Raw genomic sequence first — 22186 nt, 5'->3', positions numbered from 1 at the left:
TGCCAGCGATATTCTCAAAACCTTTACCTAATGTCTTCACAAACACTCATCTTATTTCAAGCATCATGCCTTATTGCCTCAAATCAATCTTTAACATGCGGCTTCTAACCCTTATTAAAAATTCAGAATCATGTTTAATTTTACTGAGATACGTTGTGAAATTCATTGTTTTTTTTTCCCAAGTAGGTGTTGGCAGCTGCAAATGGGATCATCAAGTATTCCTGTTTACAACTACTACAGCTGAAATCCTAGTTGAGCCATGGATATTTCAGTAAGCAACATTGTTTTATTAAAAAATCTATCGTTCCTCAAAATCAGCTAGACTGCAGAATCAGATCACGAGTGCAGTTTCCCTTTATGAAAAAGGAAACATGGAAAGCATGTTGGTCTGCAAATTAGATTGAAATGCGGGGCCCTGAGGCCCCACTCTCTACTATTCTTCTAATGAATGTGCAGTCTCTGGAAAATAAAACTGAAGACCTCAGAGCAGGATTGCAGTACCACAGAGATGTCAGGGACTACTGTGTAACTGAATGAACACTTGCAATCCTGAGATTGTGCTACTGTTTCTAGAAGATGTAAACGTGTGACATAACAAAGTTGATATGGACAATCAAGCAACATTTACAAGTAACCTGAAAACCAGTTTTGTTACTTCCAGTCTCTCCTCCTCCTGTCATCACAGGTCTTAAAAAAAGCCCTGCTCCATATGGTTAAGTCCTTACTAAAGTCTTTCACACACCCACACCCATTCTGGGCTATATTCCTTCCAGTAAATGACCCAACTTGGTCAACCAGCTAACAAGCTGCAATTTTTAAGTGTTTGTACAGCTCTCAAGAACATCTGTGATGGTTCAATTTATTTATGTGATTTTTTAAAATCTTAATTGTTTCCCTCACAGTACAGAAATTTTGAATAAGTTAAAATAGAGCCAAACTTAATGTGTTTTGGCAGAAATACAAATGTTCCTAGTTTTTACTACTTTGGTTTCATTTTTATGCCAACAGAAAAACGTTCAGAAAGAATTAGACTTCAGAATGAAAACATCATAAGAGTATCAGTGAGCCATAAACACAAGAATTTCTGCAAATACTAGAAACCCATTTCAACACACACAAAATGCTGGAAGAACTCAGCAGGTTAGGCAGCATCTATGGATATGAACAAACAGTCGACATTTCAGGCCAAGACCTTTCCTCAGGTTTGAGAAGGAAGGGGAAGGCATCAGAATAAAAAGGTGGGGGGAGGAGGACCATATAGGTGATAGGTGAAGCCAGGTGGATGGGAAAGGTAAAGGGCTGGAGAAGAAGGAATCTGACTGGAGAGGAGAGTACAACATGGGAGAAAGGGGAGGAGGGAACCCAGGGGAGATGGTAGGCAGGTGAGAAGAGGTAAAAGGCAAGAGTGGGGAATAGAAGAAGAGTGGAGAGGAAGGGACAATTTTTTGTTACTGGGAGGGGAAATCGATACCCATGCCATCGGGTTGAAGGCTACTCAGATGGAATATAGATGTTGATCCTCCACTCCAAGGGTGGCCTCATCTTGTCAAAAGAGGGGACCATAAGCCGACATGTTGGAATGGGAATGGGAATCAGAATCAGTGGATGGAGTAGAGGTGCTCAGCAAAGTGGTCCCCCAATTTAGGATGGGCCTCTTCAATGTACAGGAGGCCACTTGGGGAGAACCGGTCACAACAGAATACCTCAGCAGATATGCAGGTTAAGCGTTGCCTCACCTGGAAGAACTGTTTGGGGCCCTGAATGGAGAAGAGGGAGGAGGTGAATGGACAGGTCTAAGTAGCACTTTGGTTAGGAGGGAGATTAGTAGGGAGGGACAATTGGAATTACAGACAGAGCAATCTCTGTGGAAAGTGGGGGGAGGGGGAATTGAGGTAAAGTTGTGTTTAGCGGTAGAATCCCTTTGGAGATGGTGGTGTTGCGGAGGATGATGTGTTGGATGCAGAGGCTCATGGGGAGGTAGGTAAGGTCAAGAGGAACTCTGTCACTGTTAAGGCAGCAAGAAGATATGATGACCGCAGATGTTCTAGAAATGAAGGAGATGCGGGTGAGGGCAGCATCAATAGTAGAGGAAGAAAAAGGAGGACATAACTGATGTCTTGGAAAGGACAGCCAAATTCTGGGAACAGATGCATCAGAGACAAAGGAACTGAGAAAAGGGAATAACTTTTTTTACAGAAAACAGGTTGGGAAGAGGTATAGTCAAGATACTGTAACTGCGGTAATTAGTAGGTTTATAAATATGTCAGTTGACAGTTTGTCTCCAGAGATAGAGGCAGGAGCAAAGGGTGGGAGATGTCAGAAATGGACCAAGTAAATTTAAGGGCAGAGTGGAAGTTACAGACAAAGTTGATAAAATTGACAAGCTCAGCATGGTGCATGAAGTAGCACCAACACAGTTATCACTATAGCGCAGGAAGAGTTGGGGAGCATTACCAGGGAATGCTTAAAACATGGACTGTTCGATGTAGCCAACGAAAAGGCAGGTATAGCTGGTGCGCATGTCCATCCTTCGTGTTTGGAGAAAGTCAGAGATGAAGAAAAAATTATTGAGGATGAGGACCATTTCTGCCAGACAGAGGAGGGTGGTGGTGGAGGGGAACTGGTTGGTTCTTTTATTGAGAGAAAAGTGGAGAGCTTTGAGGCCTTCCTGATGGGAGATAAAAATGTACAGGGAATAAACATCCATGGCGAAAATGAGGTGGTCAGTGCCAGGGAACTGAAAATTATTGAGGAGATCGAGAGCATGAGAAGCGTCGCAGATGTAAGTGGGAAGGGACTGAACCAAGGGGGATAGAATGGAGTTGAGGTACAAGTACATGAGTTCAGTGGGGCAGGAGGAAACAGAGACAATAGACCTACCTGGACAGTCAGATTTGTGGATCTTGGGTAGCAGGTAGAAGGAGCTGTGTAGGGTAAGGGAACTATGAGATTGGTGGCAATGGATGGGAGTTCTCCAGAGTTGATGAGGTCAGTGATGGGGACGGAGACAGTTTTTTGACGGTCCAGAGCTGGATACTCTTCAAGGAGTAGATATGATGATATATCACAGAGTTGCTGCTGGCCTCAGCAAGATAGAGGTCAGTCCACACTACAACAGCACCCCTTTTGTCTGCGAGTTTGAAGGTGAGTTTGGGATTAGTGCAGAGAGTGTGGAGGAGAGTGCATCCAGAGGGGGTGAGGTTCGAAGAGGAGCGAAAGAGAAGTCGAGTCGGTTGATGTCTCATGGGTAATTCACGATGAAAAGATCCAGAGCTCGCAGAGAACCAGAGTGGATTGTACAAGGGGAGGAGGGCTGAAGATAGGAGAAAGAATCATCAGTGCACGTATGGAATTCTAGCCAAAGAAGTGGGCTTGGAGACAGAGGATATGGTAGAAGAGCTCAATGTCCTGGTGGGTGCAGAACGCAGAGGTGCCGGTGAAGTAAGTCAAAGGCAAGGCCTTTGCTGAGGACAGAACAACGTGCCTCAGAGAAGGTAAGGTCAGAGGGAATGATGAAGACATAACAAGGATTAGAGCTGGGATGAGAGAGGAAGTAGAGAGTTGGTGGCACCAGAGGAGAGGGGAAGCTTAGAGTGTTCAGTAAATGTGGGGTGGAAAGAAAATGGAGGCTCCAAGGACCCAAGAGGTTTCGGTGGAGTATCAGTAAAATAATTTCATCTTTTACACCCAAGGATTAAGAACTAAAGTATTAGTTCTTGCGAAGTTTGCTTTACTATGGCAAAAGTGCTATTAATGCAAATGCTCAGCTTGGTTAAAAAAAATAATTAGCATATATAAATTGAATTTAATTACAGAATTATGCAATGAAGCAGAAAATTGGGTAAACATATTTAAGTTAATTGTTTCATTTGCATTTGATTCTAAAAGGATGAAAATTTGTTGCTTATAGAATTCAGATAAAATCATTAATCCAGGTATAAACAAAAATGTCAACTTCTTTCCAAAATTATTTTACAGTTAATAGGTTGTGATGAAAACATATCAACCTGGCATCAAGTAATTTATGGACTGAATTACTGGCATGTGGTTTCAAAATGATATATTACATGATATTAACTCATGCAAATAATCTTAATATGAATCACTAGAAAATTAATTCTCCTTATTGAATATTCATGATGATATCACTTCTACGGCAGTGTGATTCTGAAAATAATTTTCTTATTCAATGATCTCCAACTTTTTCAGATAAAGGGGTTAAGTCTAATTTTCTGTTCCCATCAAACCTTACAGTAGCCAACTAATGTTCCAAACTGGTCAATTTTCACTTTTGGTCATAAAATTGATATAAATTTCTCTCTCTGTTATCTTCGGCACCCTATGCAGAAGTCTACGTTGAAACTGGGAAGTCATCATAAAGAAATTGCAGACAGTGAGATTGGCCAAATTCTGCAGATAAGTTTGTAACCAAACAGACCCGCACTTCTCACATAAAATCTTATGTGAAGATTTTATTTGTGTGGAGTAACTTTTAAAACCATTAGCAATGGAAATACACTAAACAATTGGTTCCATCTTGAGGGAAAATAATAAACCCAGAGGAAAGAATCAACTGAGAAGTGATAAAGCACACAAGATTCCTCTCCATGACAACAAAAGGATGCACCCATTTGCTCATTTCTTATTATTTCCTAATTGATTCTCTTTCTCTAATTTTCTCCCCTTCTATTCTTTGCTGAACAGATTAACTGCATGGTGGACATCCCTCCAGCTCCTGCTTAAAATGATATTAATTGATAAGCACTGATATCAACTTTGGTAGCTATTCAACAAAATCCAACAGTGGTATCTCCCTGTGAGAGAGAGCGCATAACATCCACTCAGCTGCTGTCTCCATGCTAGTTGCATGTTCCCTCTGTGACATGTGAATTTCTGTCAGGTAACTTAGATTCCTAGAGGGACAGAGACGTGGAGGCTGAGTTAAGTGCCCAGAGAAAGCCAATTAGTTAAGCTCAGAGCAAAGAATTTCTACATGCACACCATTTTTCATTTAATGTTCAATGAGCCTAGACCCAGTAATAATGAAGGACAAGCAATGTATACTTTATGTCCATGTCAGAATGGTGCACAGCTTGAAGAGGAACCTGCAGCACACAATGGTCAGATTGCAATTCTGCTCTTCTGAACATGCTACCTTGCCCCTCCTGGAGGGAGAGGTCACAGCATTGGAGGTGGTGTCTGAGTAGATGGAACAACAAACCGCAGTGCATTTTGTAAATGGTACACACTAAAGCAACTGTATGCCAAAGCAGACAGCACGAATGCTCAGAGTGACTGGTGGTTACCCATCGTGTTGGAATGCTGGCAAGTTGTTCCAAACTAATCTATTAGGCGATGTATGTTAGGATAGGTTAACAGAGTTAGGCTTTCCCCTTTGTAGAAAAGGGGGACGAGAAGTGACTTGTATCAGATGTTAAGAGGCATAGATGTGTGAACAACTGGAGACTTTTTCCCAGGGTGGAAATGGCTAATACAAAAGGGCATAGTTTAAGGTGTTTGGAGAGAAGTATAGGGGGTGTCAGAGACATTTAAAAAAACAGTGAAGTGATAGGTGGGTGGAACGTGGTGTCAGGGTGGTGATGGAGGGAAACACATTTGAAACACTTAAGAGATTATTAGACAGACACATCAATGATAGAAAATGGAGGACTATGTGGGCGTGTAGGGTTAGATTGATCTTGGAGTATGGTAAACAGTTGGCACAAATTTGTGGGCTGAAGGGCCTGAACTGTTTTGTTTTTAAGAAACTTGAGAACTGCAGGCACTGTACTCAATGAGACACAATGAGTCTGTAAAAGGTAGAGAGTTTCCCATCTTATGGAACGTGGCAGGAATCTGAATTACCTGACAGAAATTCACATGGTCGCAGAGAGACATGCAACCAGCATGGAGACAGTAGCCCAAGGCAGGATGAAACCCAGTTTTCTGCAACTGTGAGGCAGCAGCATTAACTATTGCACCACCATACCACAGTTTAAGGCAGAAACCAGAGGAAAAAGGTGTCCACCAGCAGTCAGTCTCATTCCTAAAGAGCAGAAGGGGAAACTTGGGAGTCTGAGTTTATCTCTGTAATATGCGCCCTTTCACCTTGGCAGTGTCCTAAAATCCACAAAATAGTGGTTAAGTTCAGTGGGCCAGGCGGTATCTGTGAAGGAAAATGGACAGCTGACACTTTGGGTCAAAATGAAGGATTCCAAAAGATCATTTCTCTCCATAGATGCTGCCTGACCCACAGAGTTCTTCTAATATTTAACAGTAGGTGTTGCTCCAGATTACAGCATCTGCAGTCTCCTGTGATTGCTAACTGACAGGCCTGTCTTCCAGCTATATAGGGAATCCTATTTTTATCTCAGTTGAGTTCCACTTCTTAACTGGCAGTGTTTTGTAGGGCACAGGGGGCTCTGACAAGAAGCTCAGGAACTCAGGAAGGAGCATTCCTGCTCCTCCAGGACTAGGACAAATGCTACTTTCACTTGCCTGGTTTCTCCCTGATCCTTTTCTCATCTCCCTTCAGCTGCTAGGTTTCCCCAAGGCCTGGGAAACCTGACTGGCCATAGTAAAGCTTGTAAATGAGATGCATCCAGTCACTAACATTTTTAAAATGACAATCTGACTCCCAGAAGCAGACTGGCTGTGCATTATTGCCCTACTTTTGGAAAATCCCATTAAGTTAATTAGTTTGTAACTCCCAACGTATGTTAAATTTCTCTTAATTTAACCACACCTTCCACTCATTGTCACTAATATTAAATTTGCCTCCACATATGCTTTTCCCTTTGCTATGTGAGAGATTCAGAACAACTTTATAATAAGGCAATAAGATATGGGAGCAAACTTAGGCCATTCGGCCCATTGGGTTTTCTCTGCCATTCAATCACGGCTTATTTATTCTTATTGAGATGCAGTGCAGAATAGGCCCTTTCGGCTCTTACAGCTGTGCGCCCAGCAATCCCCTGATTTAATCCTAGCCTAATCACAGGACAATGTACAATGACCAATTAACCTACCAACCAGTACGTCTTTGGACTGTGGGAGGAAACTGGAGCATCTGGAAGCAACCCATACCATCATGGGGAGAACATACATACTCCTTACAGGCAGCAGCGGGAATTGAACCCAGGTCACTGGTACTGTAAAGCATTATGCTAACCACTGCGCTACCATACCACCCCCTCAACCCCACTCTCCTGCCTTTTTCTCAAATTCTTTGATACCTTTACTAATCTATCAACCTCCACTTTAAGTATACTCAGTGACTTGGCCTCCAAAGTTGTTTGGTGATTTCCGCAGATTCGCTACCCTCTGGCTAAAGAAATTCCTCCTCATCTCCATTCTAAAGGGAGATCCTTCTGGTCTGAGGCTGTGCCCTCAGGTCTTAGACTCTCCCACTAAAGGAAACATCCTCTCCATGTCCAGTCAATATAGGGCTTTCAATATTAAGTTTCAGTGAGGTTCCCCCTCATTCTATACCACAGCAAGTACAAGCACAGAGTCATCAATGCTCCTCATATGTTAACCCATTCATTCCTGAGATCAATCTTGGAAACCTTAAGAATGTCATGAAAACCTTCATCAAATGTCAAATGTCTATACAGCCCTCCTGTTCATTCTTCACCACCATGCATAAAAAACTACCTTTGAATATACTGAAAGGGTGATGCATTTTATGCTTTACTGTTAAATAGACAACATTGCATGGAGTTCCACACAAAAACTCTAGTAGCACCTGTCAGAACTGGTGTTAATAACATATTCAGAAGTAGGTTAAATTTGTGCTTCAGATGGTTACCAAATGAAAAGATCTAACAAAATTATAGCAGTCCAAAACACTAACTCATTTCCTCTCTCCATGGATGCTGCCTGCCTGCAGAGTATTTGCAACATCTTCTGTTTTCCTCTCAGAATCCCAGCTTCTGCAGTATTTAGCTTTTGGCAGAGGGAATCCCTCTGATTAGGTTATCAGGATCAGGTTAATGATCAGTTCCATATGTTGTGAAACTTGTTGTTTTGTGTCAGTGCAATACATGAAAAATGACTATAGGTTACAATAAGGAATATAAAGCAGATAAGTAAGTAGTGCAAAAAGAGAACATAGTGAATACAATGAATAGTGTTCATGGATTGTTCAGAAATTTGATGGCAGAGGGGAAGAAGCTGTTCCTAAAATGTTTAGTGTGTATTGTCAGGCTCCTGTTCCTCCTCCCCGATGGTAGTAATAGGAAGAGGAAATATCATTTGGAAATGAAATGAAAGAAAGAAATGGTCTCCTTTGCATTTTGAAAGGATGTTGAAATAATCCACAGAAATGAGATACCATATCAAAAATGATGTTGAACTTCTCAGAGCCTTTCCAAGTCACTCCTGGTGCATGACATTCCTTCCATTCACAACTTTGAGAACAAACCATTGCAGAATATAACATCATGTTTGATCTCTTGATGAATATTGCATAACAACCATGATGTTTAAACACAGGATGTTTAACAATTTAATAACATAAATCCCCTGTGCAATCTAGAATTTCCAGTTAAGTTACTTAAAGCTTTTACTCAAAAACTTGCCTGTGTCAAGTCAAAAGCATAACAAATTACACAGTTTCCAGTTGTTAAAATATACTGCTGACTTACCATGTGGTAAGTTCTTTGGAATATTTGATTCCTGGCACTTTTCCCAAGCGTCTGACAACCAAACGTAAGCGGTGACTCCCAGTGAGTACAGTGACAGCACTTCCCATAGTGATGTTCTCGAAGCTGATCCCGTTAACCTCCATAATTTTATCACCTAAGCAGAGGCCACTATGATCTAAGCAGAACAACAAAGCAAAAATGAATGTCTCGTAGTTCTACATTTATATTAGATTGTTCCCTCTTAGTAATAGGTTCACTCCTGAACATGCAAGCCTGGTATCTTTATTTTCAGTTTCAAGGGGAGAGGGCAGGAGATCGGGGCTGAGCTGCAAAATGGCTCAGTTATGGTGAAATGGTGGAGTAGACTCAATGGGCCAAATGGCCCAATTCTGCTCCTATATCGTATGGTCTTATTTAGAGATACAGTGCGGAACGGCCCCCTCTGGCCCTATGAGCCGCACCATCAAACAAGCAACCTAACACTAGCCTAATCACAGGATGATTTACAATGACCAATCACCTTCTAAATGGTATGTCTTTGGACTGTGGGGGAAGCTAAAGTACCTTGTAGAAATCTATGTGGTCACAAACTCCTTATTCATTCCCTTATCTCTTGCAGCCAATATCATAGAGAGTTGGAGTGGGACGAGGGTAGTAACAAATACAATTTTTAAGGAATGTACACAAAATACTGGAGGAACTCAGCCAGTCAGGCAGCATCTACAGAGGGAGAATAAACAGTCGAAATTTTGGGCCATGAATGTAAAGGAAAGGGACAGAAGCCAGAATAAGAAGGTGGCAGGGTGGGGGGGGGGGGGGGAGAGTAGTCCAAGCTGGCAGCTGATTGGTAAGACCAGGTGATGGGATGAAGTAAGAAATTGGGGGGGCGGGGGGGGAGATAAGAGGAAGAGGTAAAAGGGCTGAAGAAGAATGAATCTGATAGGAAAAGACGGTGGACCATGGAACAAAGGGAAGAAGGATATCCACCAGAGAGAGGTGATGGGCAGATGAGAAGGAGGGGTGAGGGGGAATCAGAATGTGGGATGGAAAAAGAGAGAAGCGGGAGGGGAAAGAAATTGTTCTGAGTTTTTAAAGGTACAAGATAACACAATTCCTAGTAAGGACAACTTCAGCCCAAGCCAAAATCAATCAGTACATATAAATTCACGCAAGTAAATTATTAACATTAAGATATAATTTACTAAGTCATAACCTACCAGCTGCACTTCCATTTTCTACTTTGCTGACAAATATTCCAAGACCATGCTCAGAGCCTCCGCGGACACTGAATCCCAGCTTCCCATCAATGCTTTTCTCCACGGTGATGTTGTGGATTGCCTCAGCTGAATCACAGTCTTCAGTACCAGCTGTAGAAAAAATAGCCATATTGATTTCACTGCAAAACCCTGAACTTGGCCTGGATCCCAAAAAACAGGTGAAGGACTAGTACCTCCTTACTGAATGTAGGTGGGGAGATCACTGTGCAGCTTGTTTGATCCAATGTCACATAATATTTTATATGCTAAAGAGCAAAGGTAACAGCAGGACAATGTATCGACAATGCTTACTTTGAAATATTATAATTTTCACATACCTCCTCTTTGCACCCATACTCCGAACACCCAAAATAAATGTTTTCAATCAACTGGTGTCCACAGCTCCAGGAAAACTATTGTTCAGGGCTGCATTTAAAATTTAATCTACAATCCATGCTCATGTCTGAAGAATGGCTGTTGTTAAACTTAATATTCGTTATGTATCCTAAATCCAGAATACACCCTAACATAAATGTAAATTACAGTAAATTTACAATAACTAAATTACAGTAAGTGTATATTTATTATAGTTATTTTAAATTTAAAAAAGAGGAAAAATAAGTAGTGTGGTAATGTTTCTGGATTAAATGTCCATTCAGAAATCTGATGGCACAGGGGAAGAGACAGTTCCTGAATCACTGAGCGTCTCTCTTCAGGTTTCTGTACCTCCTTTCTGATGGTAACAATGATACTTGATATTGATTAGCAATAAACCGGTAATATTATTTAAATGGTATCATAGAGAAGTAAATTTCTGAGATGATTGTGAGAGCAACATGTTGTTTAATCAAGGCTGAGTCTGTCCATTGATACACTGGGCAATGCAATTCACTCATCAAAATTTGTTGTGTATTTCCACATGTACAGTAGCTCAGTGATCTAAATAAACCTACATCTATTACTTTTACTTTGATTTCACGATTGAGGTTAATTCATAGAACAAATAACATTGAAACGTGTGCATTTGTGAATTGCAGACTGAGAGTGGGAAGGGGCAGGGAGAGGGGAATCATGTTTGGGAAAAGGGGAAGGGCAAGGGGTCAGATTGGGAAGCACCAGCGAGACATTCTGTAATAATTACGAAACCATTTGTTTGGAATCAAATTACCTTGCCCAGAGTCTCAGGGCTTGGTATCCCTGTACACGTGCCACCCACCCCGGCACTCCTTCCTTGCCACCTGTCCCACACCCTTCCCACAGTGCTCCACCTGAGCATTTACTGGCTCTAAGGTGAATTCCCAGGATTAGTAGTACTGTTTTAATTCAATAATAAAGTATTATGTTTGAATTGTGTATGGATTAAACTACTGGAGCTGGTCTGGCAATGTGGTTGGGACTTAATTACCACCTTGGTTCTGTGGCATTGAGGGAGGACAGTACATATCCACTGTGTGCAACATCTTCATGCCAGGAACAACAGCAAAGTCATGCAGAAATTACATTTTAATTTTTTGTTCCACATGTTCCACATGCACAAGTTAAAAATGCAGATTGTATGTACTGCATGTAGACCAACCAAGCCCATTGATTCTGGGATGTTCCAGTCAGTCATGATGCCCAAGAGGAGATGAAGCATAAAAGTCTGGGTGAAAATGTGGCATAAAGTGAATCAGCATAGAAGATTGAAAATTTGGCTGAGTGGTATAAAAACAACAACCTCTCACTCAATGTCAATAAGACCAAGAAACTGGTAGTGGACGACAGGAGGGGGAACCAGAGGTCCATGAGCTAGTAATGATCAGAGGTGAGGTTCAGTAACTTTAAATTCCTGGGTGTCACTATCTCTGAGGACCTGTCCTGGACCCATCATATAATTATAATTGTGAAGAGAGCACGACAGCACATTTACCTCTTCAGGAATCTGCAGAGATTCGGCACATCATCAAAAACCTTGGCAAACTTCTACAGCTGTGTGCTGGAAAGTGTCCTAACTGGCTACATTATAGTCTGGTATGGGAACACCAATGCCTTTGAATGGAAAATCCTATAAAAGGTAGTGGATATGGCCCAGTACATCACAGGTAAAACCCTCCCAACCATTGAGCACATCTCCATGAAATGTTGCCGTAGAAAAGCAGCATCCAACATCAAAGATCCCCACCACCCAGGTCATGTTCTTTTCTCGCTGCTGCCATCAGGTAGAACGTACAGATTTCTCAGGACTTGCACCACCAGGTTCAAGAACAGTTATTACCCCTCAACCATCAGGCTCTTGAACAAAAAGGGATAACTACACTAATTTAAGGACTCTTATGTTGTTATTTCATGCTCGTTATTTATTATTATTTATTATCTGTATATGCACAGTTTGTTGACAATTTACAGTTCCTGATGTTTACAGTTTACAGATCCTGTTTACAGTTACTGTTCTAAGGATTTACAGAAAGAGAAAAGTTGGGGTTGTATATGGTGACTTGTATGTACTCTGATAATAAATGTTACTTTGAACTTTATAAAAATACAAAATGGTCATTATATTAAAGAAAACTGATATTTTGTAGAAGTAACTTAAGAATCTAGAACTATTCTGTGAATACAGAAATGGAAAGACAATCCAGTCAATTCCTTGATATAAAATTCCATTGCAGAAGGAAATTGCGGGTAGAATAGAAATGTTTTGTTACCAAGGAACCATGACCATCCCTCAACCATCAGGCTGCTGAACCAAAGGGAAATAACTATACTCACTCTACTTCTGATGTTCCCACAATCAATGGTCTCACTTTAAGGTCTCTTTTCTTTATTTATTGCTTTTTATTTATATTTGCATTTACAGTTACTGTTCTATAGATTTACTAAGTATACCTACACAAAAAAAAAATCATCTCAGGGTTGTATGTGGTGACATGTACGTAATCTAATAATAAATGTTTGAACTTTGGAAAGAAGCTCCAGGAAGGGCTTTCCTACAATTTCTCATGATATGGGGATTTGTAATATGTATTAGGGTACTACAGAATTCTAATGTCCCTGGTTTCTGGAAGAAGCATTCGTTGTATTTTGCACATATAAGTCTAAACTTCAAGCTGCATTGGCTCAGGACTCTAGACTAGAGCAATGTCAGGAAGTTTCAAAGCAATGGAGCATTCAGAGCCACATCGTAATAAGTCAGTGGACTACTCAGAGAACTGTTTCACACAACAGTGAAAACTCTGCCACAGGCACACTAACTTTACAACGAGTATTTGCCAGAGGGTTTTGTAATTTCATAAAATGCATTCCAATCATTTCGAGAGAGATGCAATAAAATATTATTAACTTGATGAAAGCCTGTGATACATGGGAAACCATGCTTAAAGTTCTTATTTATATTGAAAAGTGCAGAGAACAAGCATGAGAAGTGTACTTTAAGGCTTGTAATGAGAGTACATATGTATGCAATTTCCTGTCTTTAGCCACGTTTACAAATGTTCTGGACACTTCAAAAAGTAACCCAAATGTTAGTGGGTAGAAGGAGAATAAAATGTGGGCTTATTAAAGGGTGTTTGATGGTCAGCATGTAGACGAGACTAGTTTAAAGGGAAAGATGTTGAGGCAATTGGATTGATAGGAATGCTCTGAGAGCTAGCATCGACTGAAAGGGACTAATGGTCTTCTATTTTGTAAGAAAATGCAAAAACAAAAGGATAATCTGGAAAGCTATGACTATTTCAGGTCCAAGTTCTTATTTTAAATATTAACTACTAGTTACTCTTCTTCCTACCCCGGCAATAACTTTTACAAGACTATGCTCAGAGCACAGAAACCTGGGCTCCTAATGAGGCCCTTCCCTGCATTAAAGATCAGTCTTAAATATGGTTTAATCTTCAACTGTTTTGCCTATATCTAGTGATGCTGCAGAACTTGTTCATGGAATGCGTACTAATCAGCTCTGCATGCTACAGTGCTTGTATCCTGTAAAACATGCACAGTAGCCAGAATGAACCAGTATTTTTTTTTAATGTTGTTGGTAATGCCCATAGCTGGTGTGAATGTATAACGTTCTTTGTCTGATTCATATTATGATTGATGTCAAGAAAGGATTATCATCATCCGTGGACACACTGAGCACCTAAGCCTCAATTAATACAGTGTATTATCTGAGCCTTAACTTAAAAGCGCATGTGGATAAATTATGCATATATTTTATAGTGGCTTTTGTCAATCTGGGTGGCAGGATGGAGATACATCTTTACCAATGGAGGTCTAAGGTGCTGCTGCCCTCTGTTAGCCTACAGGTCACCCTTGGGAAAGTGTAGCACCTGCTTAGCTGCACCACCACCACCACTCCATTTCCTCCCCCATTCAGGGTCACATGAAGCCGTGGGAGCAGGTGGTGGATGGCCGTATGAGCAGCTGGTGCATATCACAATTCCTGGTTATGTGACCACTGACGCCAGGCAATCTCTGCAGAGTATTGAAAATGGCTGCGGTCACCCATCTTGTAAAAGTCACTGTCCAGAAGAAGGCAATGGCAAATCACTTCTGTAGAAAAATTTGTGAAGAGCAATCATGGTCATGGATTAGACCATGATCGCCCACACCGTATGACACGTGCATAATGGTTTTGTCAGTTGGAGCAGTCCACTATTATTTGTCACTGCTAATGTCATTGCAAATATTTCCAGTATGAATGCAGGGTGATCTTCTTCATTTTCTATTAGCTCAAAAATAAGAGTGAGAGAGCTTGGAGATGGTTTTGCTGCTTTCCAAGCCATGGTCTCATACAGCATTGCAACAGGATCTTCAGCCCCAGTGTCTGCACCAACCATCAAGCACCCACTTACATTAAGCCTATAATAACCCCTTATTTATCCTCCTCATCGTCCTATCAACTGCCCCCAAGTTCATCCACTTGTCTATTTACTAGGGGCAATTTATAGTGGTAATTATAGGAGGAGGAGAAGATGGTGGCGCAACGCAGCTTGCACGGCCACTCTGGTGAATGATACCTGTAATCTGTCAAGTAGGGTGCCATGCACAATCCTGATTTGATGGAGACAGACATGAGGGAACAGAGGAACATCTGGAGAAACTTCTGAAATGCCGTTTTCGCTGCCGCTGTTACTGTGTGATCCAGAATCTCCAGAGGGGAAGCTTTGCTTGTTGCTTGGTGGCCGGGACGGGGTCGAGACGCTTGGCAGAGATAGTGCTCGGTGTCGAAGGGCTGGTCGGAGGCTCGAAGTTTTCGGACGGACTCAGGGTCGGCTGTGGTCAGGTGCTTCCAATGCATCAACAGTTGTCAGTGCCTGGAGGTTTATGGCAGAGAGAGTTTCTCCCTTCTGCCGCCTGCTATCGGGGACTATCGGGAGTCGATCGGAACTTTGAGACTCTTTTTTTACCGTTCCCATGGTCTGCTCTTTGTCAAATTATGGTATTGCTTTGCACTGCTGTAACTATATGTTATAATTATGTGGTCTTGCCAGTGTTAGTCTTTGGGTTGTCCTTTTTTTTGTGATTTCACTCCGGAGGAACATCGTATCATTTCTTAATGCATGCATGCATTTCTAAATGACAATAAACGAGGACTGAGTGTCCTCATAATCTAATCTAAATAATCTAATCTAATTTAACCTACCAATCTGTATAAATTTGGAATGTGAGAAGAAACTGGAGCTCCAGGGAAAACCTACACCACGAACCAGAATCAGAATCTGGTTTATTATCACTGACGGATGTTATGAAATTTGTTGTTTTGTAGCACAGTACAGTGTAATGCATAAAATTATTCTGTTATAATAAGAAATCTATAAAAATAAATTAGTAGTACAAAGAGTGCAAAAATTAGTAGAGTTAATGCTCATGGGTTCACGGCCCATTCAGAAATTTATTGTGGGCAGGAAGATGTTCCTAAAATATTGCGTGTGCATCTTCAAGCTCCTATTCCTCCTCCCTGATGGTGTTAATGAGAACAGCACATGTCCTGTGTGGTGGGGGTCCTTAATAATGGATGCTGAGCTTCTAAGGCATCAGCTTTTGAAGGTTTCTCTAATGATGGGGAGAAGGCACGTACTCCACAGAGACAGCACAATGATCAGGATCAAACACACATGTGAGGTACTCGCCCTCCTAGCTGTACCTGTGTTGCTCCTGCTTCCATTCTCATTCTCATAAGAAAAATGAAAGATGAGCAAAAATTGCAGATGCTGAAACCCTAAAATGAAAATAATAAAACACAAATACTCAGCAGGTCAGGCAGCACCTGCAAGAGGATAAATAGGAAAGGTTTAAGGTGTAAGAACTGTTATCAGAACTGTAGAGAAGGAAAATCTAGGTTCAGTTGCGGAGGTGGGCAAGGGGGAGTAGAACAAAAGGAATTATCTCAAATGGAGTGAGACAAAATGGGTTAATAGGGTCCAACTACAAGAACTTTCAGCTTTTTTGTGTAATGTGTTGTTAAAAGAGACTGTGGGGCACGTCTTTCAGCCAAACTATACCAATCAAAAAAGAAAACTGAGCCAAAACGATGATAAGTGGAAATGACAAGCTCTGATACAAAATGAGTAACCTAATGCTGGGAGTTTGATAGCAAGTTCAGAAAGCTTCAACGTGGACGTACAGAAAATGAAGGGTTGTTCCTCAAGCATATATAGACCCTTGTGTAACAATGCAGGGGACCACTGATGGGTCAAAATTGGTGTAGGATAATGAATTAATGTGGCAGACAAATGGAAGCTCAGGTTTACATGTGTGGACTAAGTTCTAAGTTTGTTTATTACCATAGGCATACATACACAGGATATAAATGCTATTAAATTTATTTTTGTAGCAGCACAGTACTCTACAAACTTACTGGTGTTCGAACAGGCCTCTGAGAATGTCTGATTTTGCTGAATAAAACACTTCTGTATCCACTAGCTTCAGTGTCTCTCCAGTAACTTTGTTCATGTTACAACAATATGGCAGTGATATTAAACCTGATTCTGATTCAGATGTCAGATAACCTTATAATTTCCTCCACTAAGAAATGAGACTCACCCTTCAAGGAGGAATACCTCTCCACATCAGTATTTTCAGCTCAATTCACCATGTAGCTAGAAATAAAGGACACAGGCTGAGAATGAGGAAAAGAAAATAGTTTCAAAAGCTCTTTTTCGCAGGACATGGAAAGAAGTTCTGAATCCTCTCCTGTACTGAAATGTACTTCAATTTCAAAAGATAGTTCCAATCCGTTGGGTTGGTGTTAAAAGGGGTTACACCAGCTAAGATACTAATTAACAGTGTAACCAGATCCAAGTTAAAACATAATGTAAAGTGAACATGACTGTAATGTTATTATGCACATAGACTCTTACCTTCAATTGGAGAAGTACCAGTGATAAGGATCACTCTGCCCATGGGTGAACTAGATCGGGTTGCTCTAGGCTGTCCATTCATTTGCTTGTACTGTTTCTTCAGCAGGTGCTTTGCTGCTGTGTTTGCACTGCCAGCATGACTGCTGGGGTGTATTGTATTTGTCATCTCTCTTCTTGCTGAGTCAAATGAATGTGCCATGCTGATGCAGTCCACCAACAATTCATCAATAATCAGGGCTGGACAAATTCATGTTATGCTCTCAGGCAACTTCTTTCATTCTGATGTTCGAAACAGTACAAAGGAATCTTTACCTTACATCCTTTTCCCCCAAGGAACTGGTATTATCTCCATGTAAAATATAGAAGTCAGAAACCGGTGCATTCTCATGACAAAGACTTGCCAAACTGTCTGCCATTTCAATGATCAATGATCAGTAGAAAAATATTTGGAAATAAATTCAAGAATTCCTGTAAATCAAGTTAAACAATGTATTAATGATACCAGCCTAGATAAAAGAAGGGCAAAGGTGTTACGTGCAGTGCACATCTTAAAAATATTTCTCACTGTAGGTTATAGTTTTTTTATGTATTACACTATATGCTGCTGCAAAATAACAATTTTATGACACATGCTTGTGATAATAAGCCTGATCTGATTCTGACAATAGTCAAAAGGGTAAAGTTAACATTTATTATGTTAAAAAGGATCTCGTGCTTTTCCGGCGTATATGACCTATAAACTCTTCTTGGACCTCCAGCTGGGTACAGGTGTCGATTTTAACCACTGTTTCAACAAGGAATTCCACCATCTTCATCAGCGATGATGCCTAGGCATGTCTAGTCTGGTGGTATATATACTCAGCTCCTGTTGTCCATCCCTCCTGATTGGTTAGTCCTCAACCGATCAGGTTTCTGCTGTAATACTGTGTTTAAAATCATGTCCCAGCTTTTACCAAGAGAATAAGGATATTAACAAAGAAGAAGGTCTTGCTCCAAGTTTTAAATGATTTTAAACAAGGTGGACCACTGAAACCTGATTGGTTGAGGACTAACCAATCATGAGGGACGGACAACAGGAGTTGAGTATATATACCACTGGACTAGACGTGCCTAGGCATCATTCCTAATGAAGATAGCAGAGTTTGTCATCAAAATGTTAGTTAAAATCAACACCTGTCCCCAGCTGGAAGCCCAAAGAGTTTATGCATTTATTATGTACGTAATTTCAGATTTCATACACTGAAGCTAATTTTTTTTTTGAAAAAAACAATATTTGATGCTGTACCTAAATGGGAAATGTCTTCTCCAATGAAAAAAAGATCTACCTGAAGTGGAAGCAGAGGTTCTAATGGGATAACATTGATTCCAAACTTGTTTAATAAATGGAGAAGTATTGGAAAGCTCAGGCACAGACTGCTGTGTGATAGACATGAGATTACACTGCGGAGATACAAGCTACTGCAGCAACGATAACACTACCACTAGTCAGGCAGCAGCTGCGGATAGAAATGGACAGTAATTGTTTTGGTTTAAGACCCAGTCTCAACCCAAAATATTGACTGTGCATTACCTGAGATCCTCTAGTAGTTTTTAAAAATTATACTGTGGATTGTAACTGCAACTTTATATAGTGTAAAATAATCTGAAATTAAATTTGGGAAAGAACTGACATTCACGTTTAACTTCTTGTACCCTTCATCATATTAATAACTTATTGTTTACCAGGTAGGTTTTCCTACTGGGATTGCTCATCCTGGGAGCAGGGGAGGAGTTGGTGGGAGAATAGTGTTAAAATCAGGACCATACCTGGCAACTGTCTGGATTTGATCATTTACAGGCATAAAGTCATACAACTAGCCCAAACACTTGTTTCCCCCCCCCCCCAGAAGGTAGTACTTAGAATGGATAATAGTTTGAACTCAGTGGAACTAACTGTGTACCAGCAAGCTGACCAGTGGCTGACATTCCTGCACCTCTTAAGTTCAAGACAGTTGGGTACTGGAATCAGGCCACAAGGGGTGGGTCTTAGATGTTCAGAACCTCCAATATTCATCTTCATCCTTCTAGTGCTGGTAACCCTTCTGTGATACCCCACTGGCATTAGTTTATTATTTTCAGGTGTACCAAGATACACTGAAAAGATTGTGTTTGTATGCTGTCCAGGCAGATTATCCATACACAAGTACATCGAGGTACAAAGAAAAGAGAATGCAGAGTATAGTGTTGCAGCTATGGAGAAAGTCCAGATCAGGTAAACAAAGAAAGTGTGAGAGCCACAATGAGATGGAATTGGAGATCAAGAGTCCATCTTCAGCATTTGAGAGGTCTGTTCACCTTTACCCTTTCTGAGTGCTGGGCAAACCTGCTTGACATCCCATCATTGCAGCACTAATGTGATTCTTCTTTACCCCATCCTAGTGCTAGCAACCCGTCTATGGTATCCCATCAGTGTGGCACCAATATAGACCGTAAGACATAGGAGTAGAATTAGGACATTTGATCCATCAAGTCTGCTCTGCCATTCAATCATGGCTGATCCTTTCTATTCCCTCCTCAGCCTCACTCCCTGGCCTTTTCCCCATGACCTTTGATGTTGTGTCCAATCAAGAACAGATCGAGCTGTGCCTTAACTATACCCAATGACCTGGCCTCCACAGCTGCCTGTGGTAATAAATTCCACAAATTCACCACTCTCTGGCTTTAGAAATGTCACCACATCGCTGTTTTAAATTGATGCCCATCTATCCTGAGACTGGGCCCTCTTGCCCTAGATTCCCCCACCATGGGAAACATCCTTTCCACATCTACTCTGTCTAGGTCTTTCAACATTCAAAAGGTTTCAATGAGATCCACCCTCATCCTTCTAAATTCCAGCGAGTACAGGCCCAGAGCTAGCAAACGTTCCTCCTACGATAACCTTTTCATTCCCGGAATCATCCTTGTGAACCTCCTCTAAATCTTCTCCAATGCCAGCACACCTATTCTTAGATGAGGAGCCTAAAACTGTTCACAATATTCAAGGTGAGGCCTCACCAGTGCCTTATAAAGCTTCAGTATCACATCCCTGCTCTTGTATTCTAGACCTCTTGAAATTAATGCTAACATTGCATTTCCCTTTCTCACCACTGACTAAACCTGCAAGTTAACCTTTAGGGTGTTCTGCTCAAGGACTCCCAAGTCCTTTTGCATCACAGATTTTTGGATTTTCTGCCTATTTAGAAAATAGTTTGCATGTTTATTTCTTCTACCAAAATGCTTGACTATGCATTTTCTAACATTGTATTCATTTACCATCTTCTTGCCCATTTTCCTAATCTGTCTAAGGCCTTCGGTAGCCAACCTGTTTCCTCAACACTACCTGCCCCACCACCAATCTCCACATCATCAGCAAACTTGGCTACAAAGCCACCTATTCTATCATCAAAATCATTTGATACACAGCATAAAAAGCAGACCCAGAACCTGCGGAACACTAGTCACTGGCAGCCAACCAGAAAAGTATCCCTTCATTCCCACTCACTGCCTCCTACCAATCAGCCAATGTGCTAATCATACCAACAATTTTTCTGTAATACCACGGGCTCTTTACTTGGTAAGCAGTCTCATGTGTGGCACCTTGTGAAAGGCCATCTGAAAGTCCAAATATACAACATCCACTGCATCCCCTTTATCTATCCTACTTGTAATCTCCTCAAAGAATTCTAATAGGTTAATTAGACAAGATTTTTCCTTAAGGAAACCATGCTGACTTTGTCCTATCTTGTCCTGTGTCACTAACTACTCCCTTAACTTCACCCTTAACAATGATTCATCTTCACCGCTCCTCAAATGGCAAATCTGTGGCATCATGTTTCAGTGTTTCAGTGCCAATGCAATGCGCGTCCATCCCATTCCACGATAGGGTAACCACCAGGACGCCGCCACTGCGCATGCGTCGCGGGGCAGACGGCGATAGCCTGCAGCTGCCGGTAGTTGCAGGCGGAGGGATGTTAGAGGATAAATACCCCTCAATACACACACAACTTCTGGAGCTCATCGGAATTCGTCAACAACGAGGTAAAATGCATCCCTCGCCAGACCATTTTCTGGAGTCTTCTCTTCGCCACCTCGGACAGCTCACTGGGCCCTAAAAGGAGCCAGGCGATTCCCCCCACCCCCATTCGCCAAATTCGTGGTGGGGGGGGGTTCAAACAATTTTCCGACTCGCACCGCTCCTGTCAACTCACCGGCCGCTGCCAAGCACTTTCAGACCTTTACCTACCTGTTGAAGGGAAGAGACAGGTTGCTCAACCTCAAACGCTGCCGTCGGCGGCCTCAGCCGAGCCCGCCCTCCTCTCTTCATTGGAGCGTATCGCCGACCGACGGCTACTGACTATTGGTCAACCACCCGCCAATCACACAACTCCTCCCACCTCTTTCACCCGGGTAAGTACCAGCTGGAGTTGAGCATTTCCGCCCGAGTATTTAAGTCGATTCGCGCTTGGTCCTAGCGATGAAGTCTCGTCTAAAAAAATAATGTGACATAGTAACTTGGTGGCCGTCACACTAAACACGTGAAAAAAGGCAAAGCCCAGTTTGTACATACACAAGTACCGCGAACACAGATGCAATGAAGAACATACTTGCAACAATATCACAGGCATAGTATCATATATGTAGCATTCACAAACAAAATATAAATTAAACCCACCCAGATTAATAAAACACAATTAGAGCAAAGTAACAAAGTCTATTTTACTGCGAAGGGAAAAGATTTTACGCATTCTAATGAAGGGCGACATTAAATGCGCATAATATACCCCAGTAGTGGTTATTCCTCAGGAAACTATATTTCTTTCATTTGAAAAGGCGCTGTGTAATAATATACAGGCCGTCAACTAAAGACTGTATTGTTGGTAAACAATCTGCTGGAGAAACTCCAGATTCCAGCATCTGAAGTCTCTTTTGA

General features: G+C 41.4%; 1 protein-coding gene across 1 annotated transcript in view; it reads right to left on the bottom strand.

Annotated features, from left to right (window-relative positions):
- The window catches only part of pdzd7a (PDZ domain containing 7a), a 120976-nt gene extending 99334 nt beyond the window's left edge, over positions 1 to 21642 (bottom strand). The window contains exons 1-4 of the mRNA XM_063071255.1: positions 21500 to 21642; positions 17239 to 17706; positions 9866 to 10015; positions 8649 to 8823 (exon numbers count right to left, since the gene is read on the bottom strand). Coding sequence (XP_062927325.1) covers positions 8649 to 8823; positions 9866 to 10015; positions 17239 to 17437 — 524 coding nt within the window. The 5' untranslated portion in view covers positions 17438 to 17706; positions 21500 to 21642. The remainder of the gene's footprint in view (positions 1 to 8648; positions 8824 to 9865; positions 10016 to 17238; positions 17707 to 21499) is intronic.
- Between the last annotated feature and the right edge of the window lie 544 nt (positions 21643 to 22186).

The sequence above is a fragment of the Mobula hypostoma genome, chromosome 19 (assembly GCF_963921235.1).
Source record: "Mobula hypostoma chromosome 19, sMobHyp1.1, whole genome shotgun sequence".
NCBI classification, from domain to species: Eukaryota; Metazoa; Chordata; class Chondrichthyes; order Myliobatiformes; family Myliobatidae; genus Mobula; species Mobula hypostoma.
Note: the sequence above shows the minus strand (reverse complement) of the source record. Positions and strands in the feature narration are given on the sequence as shown.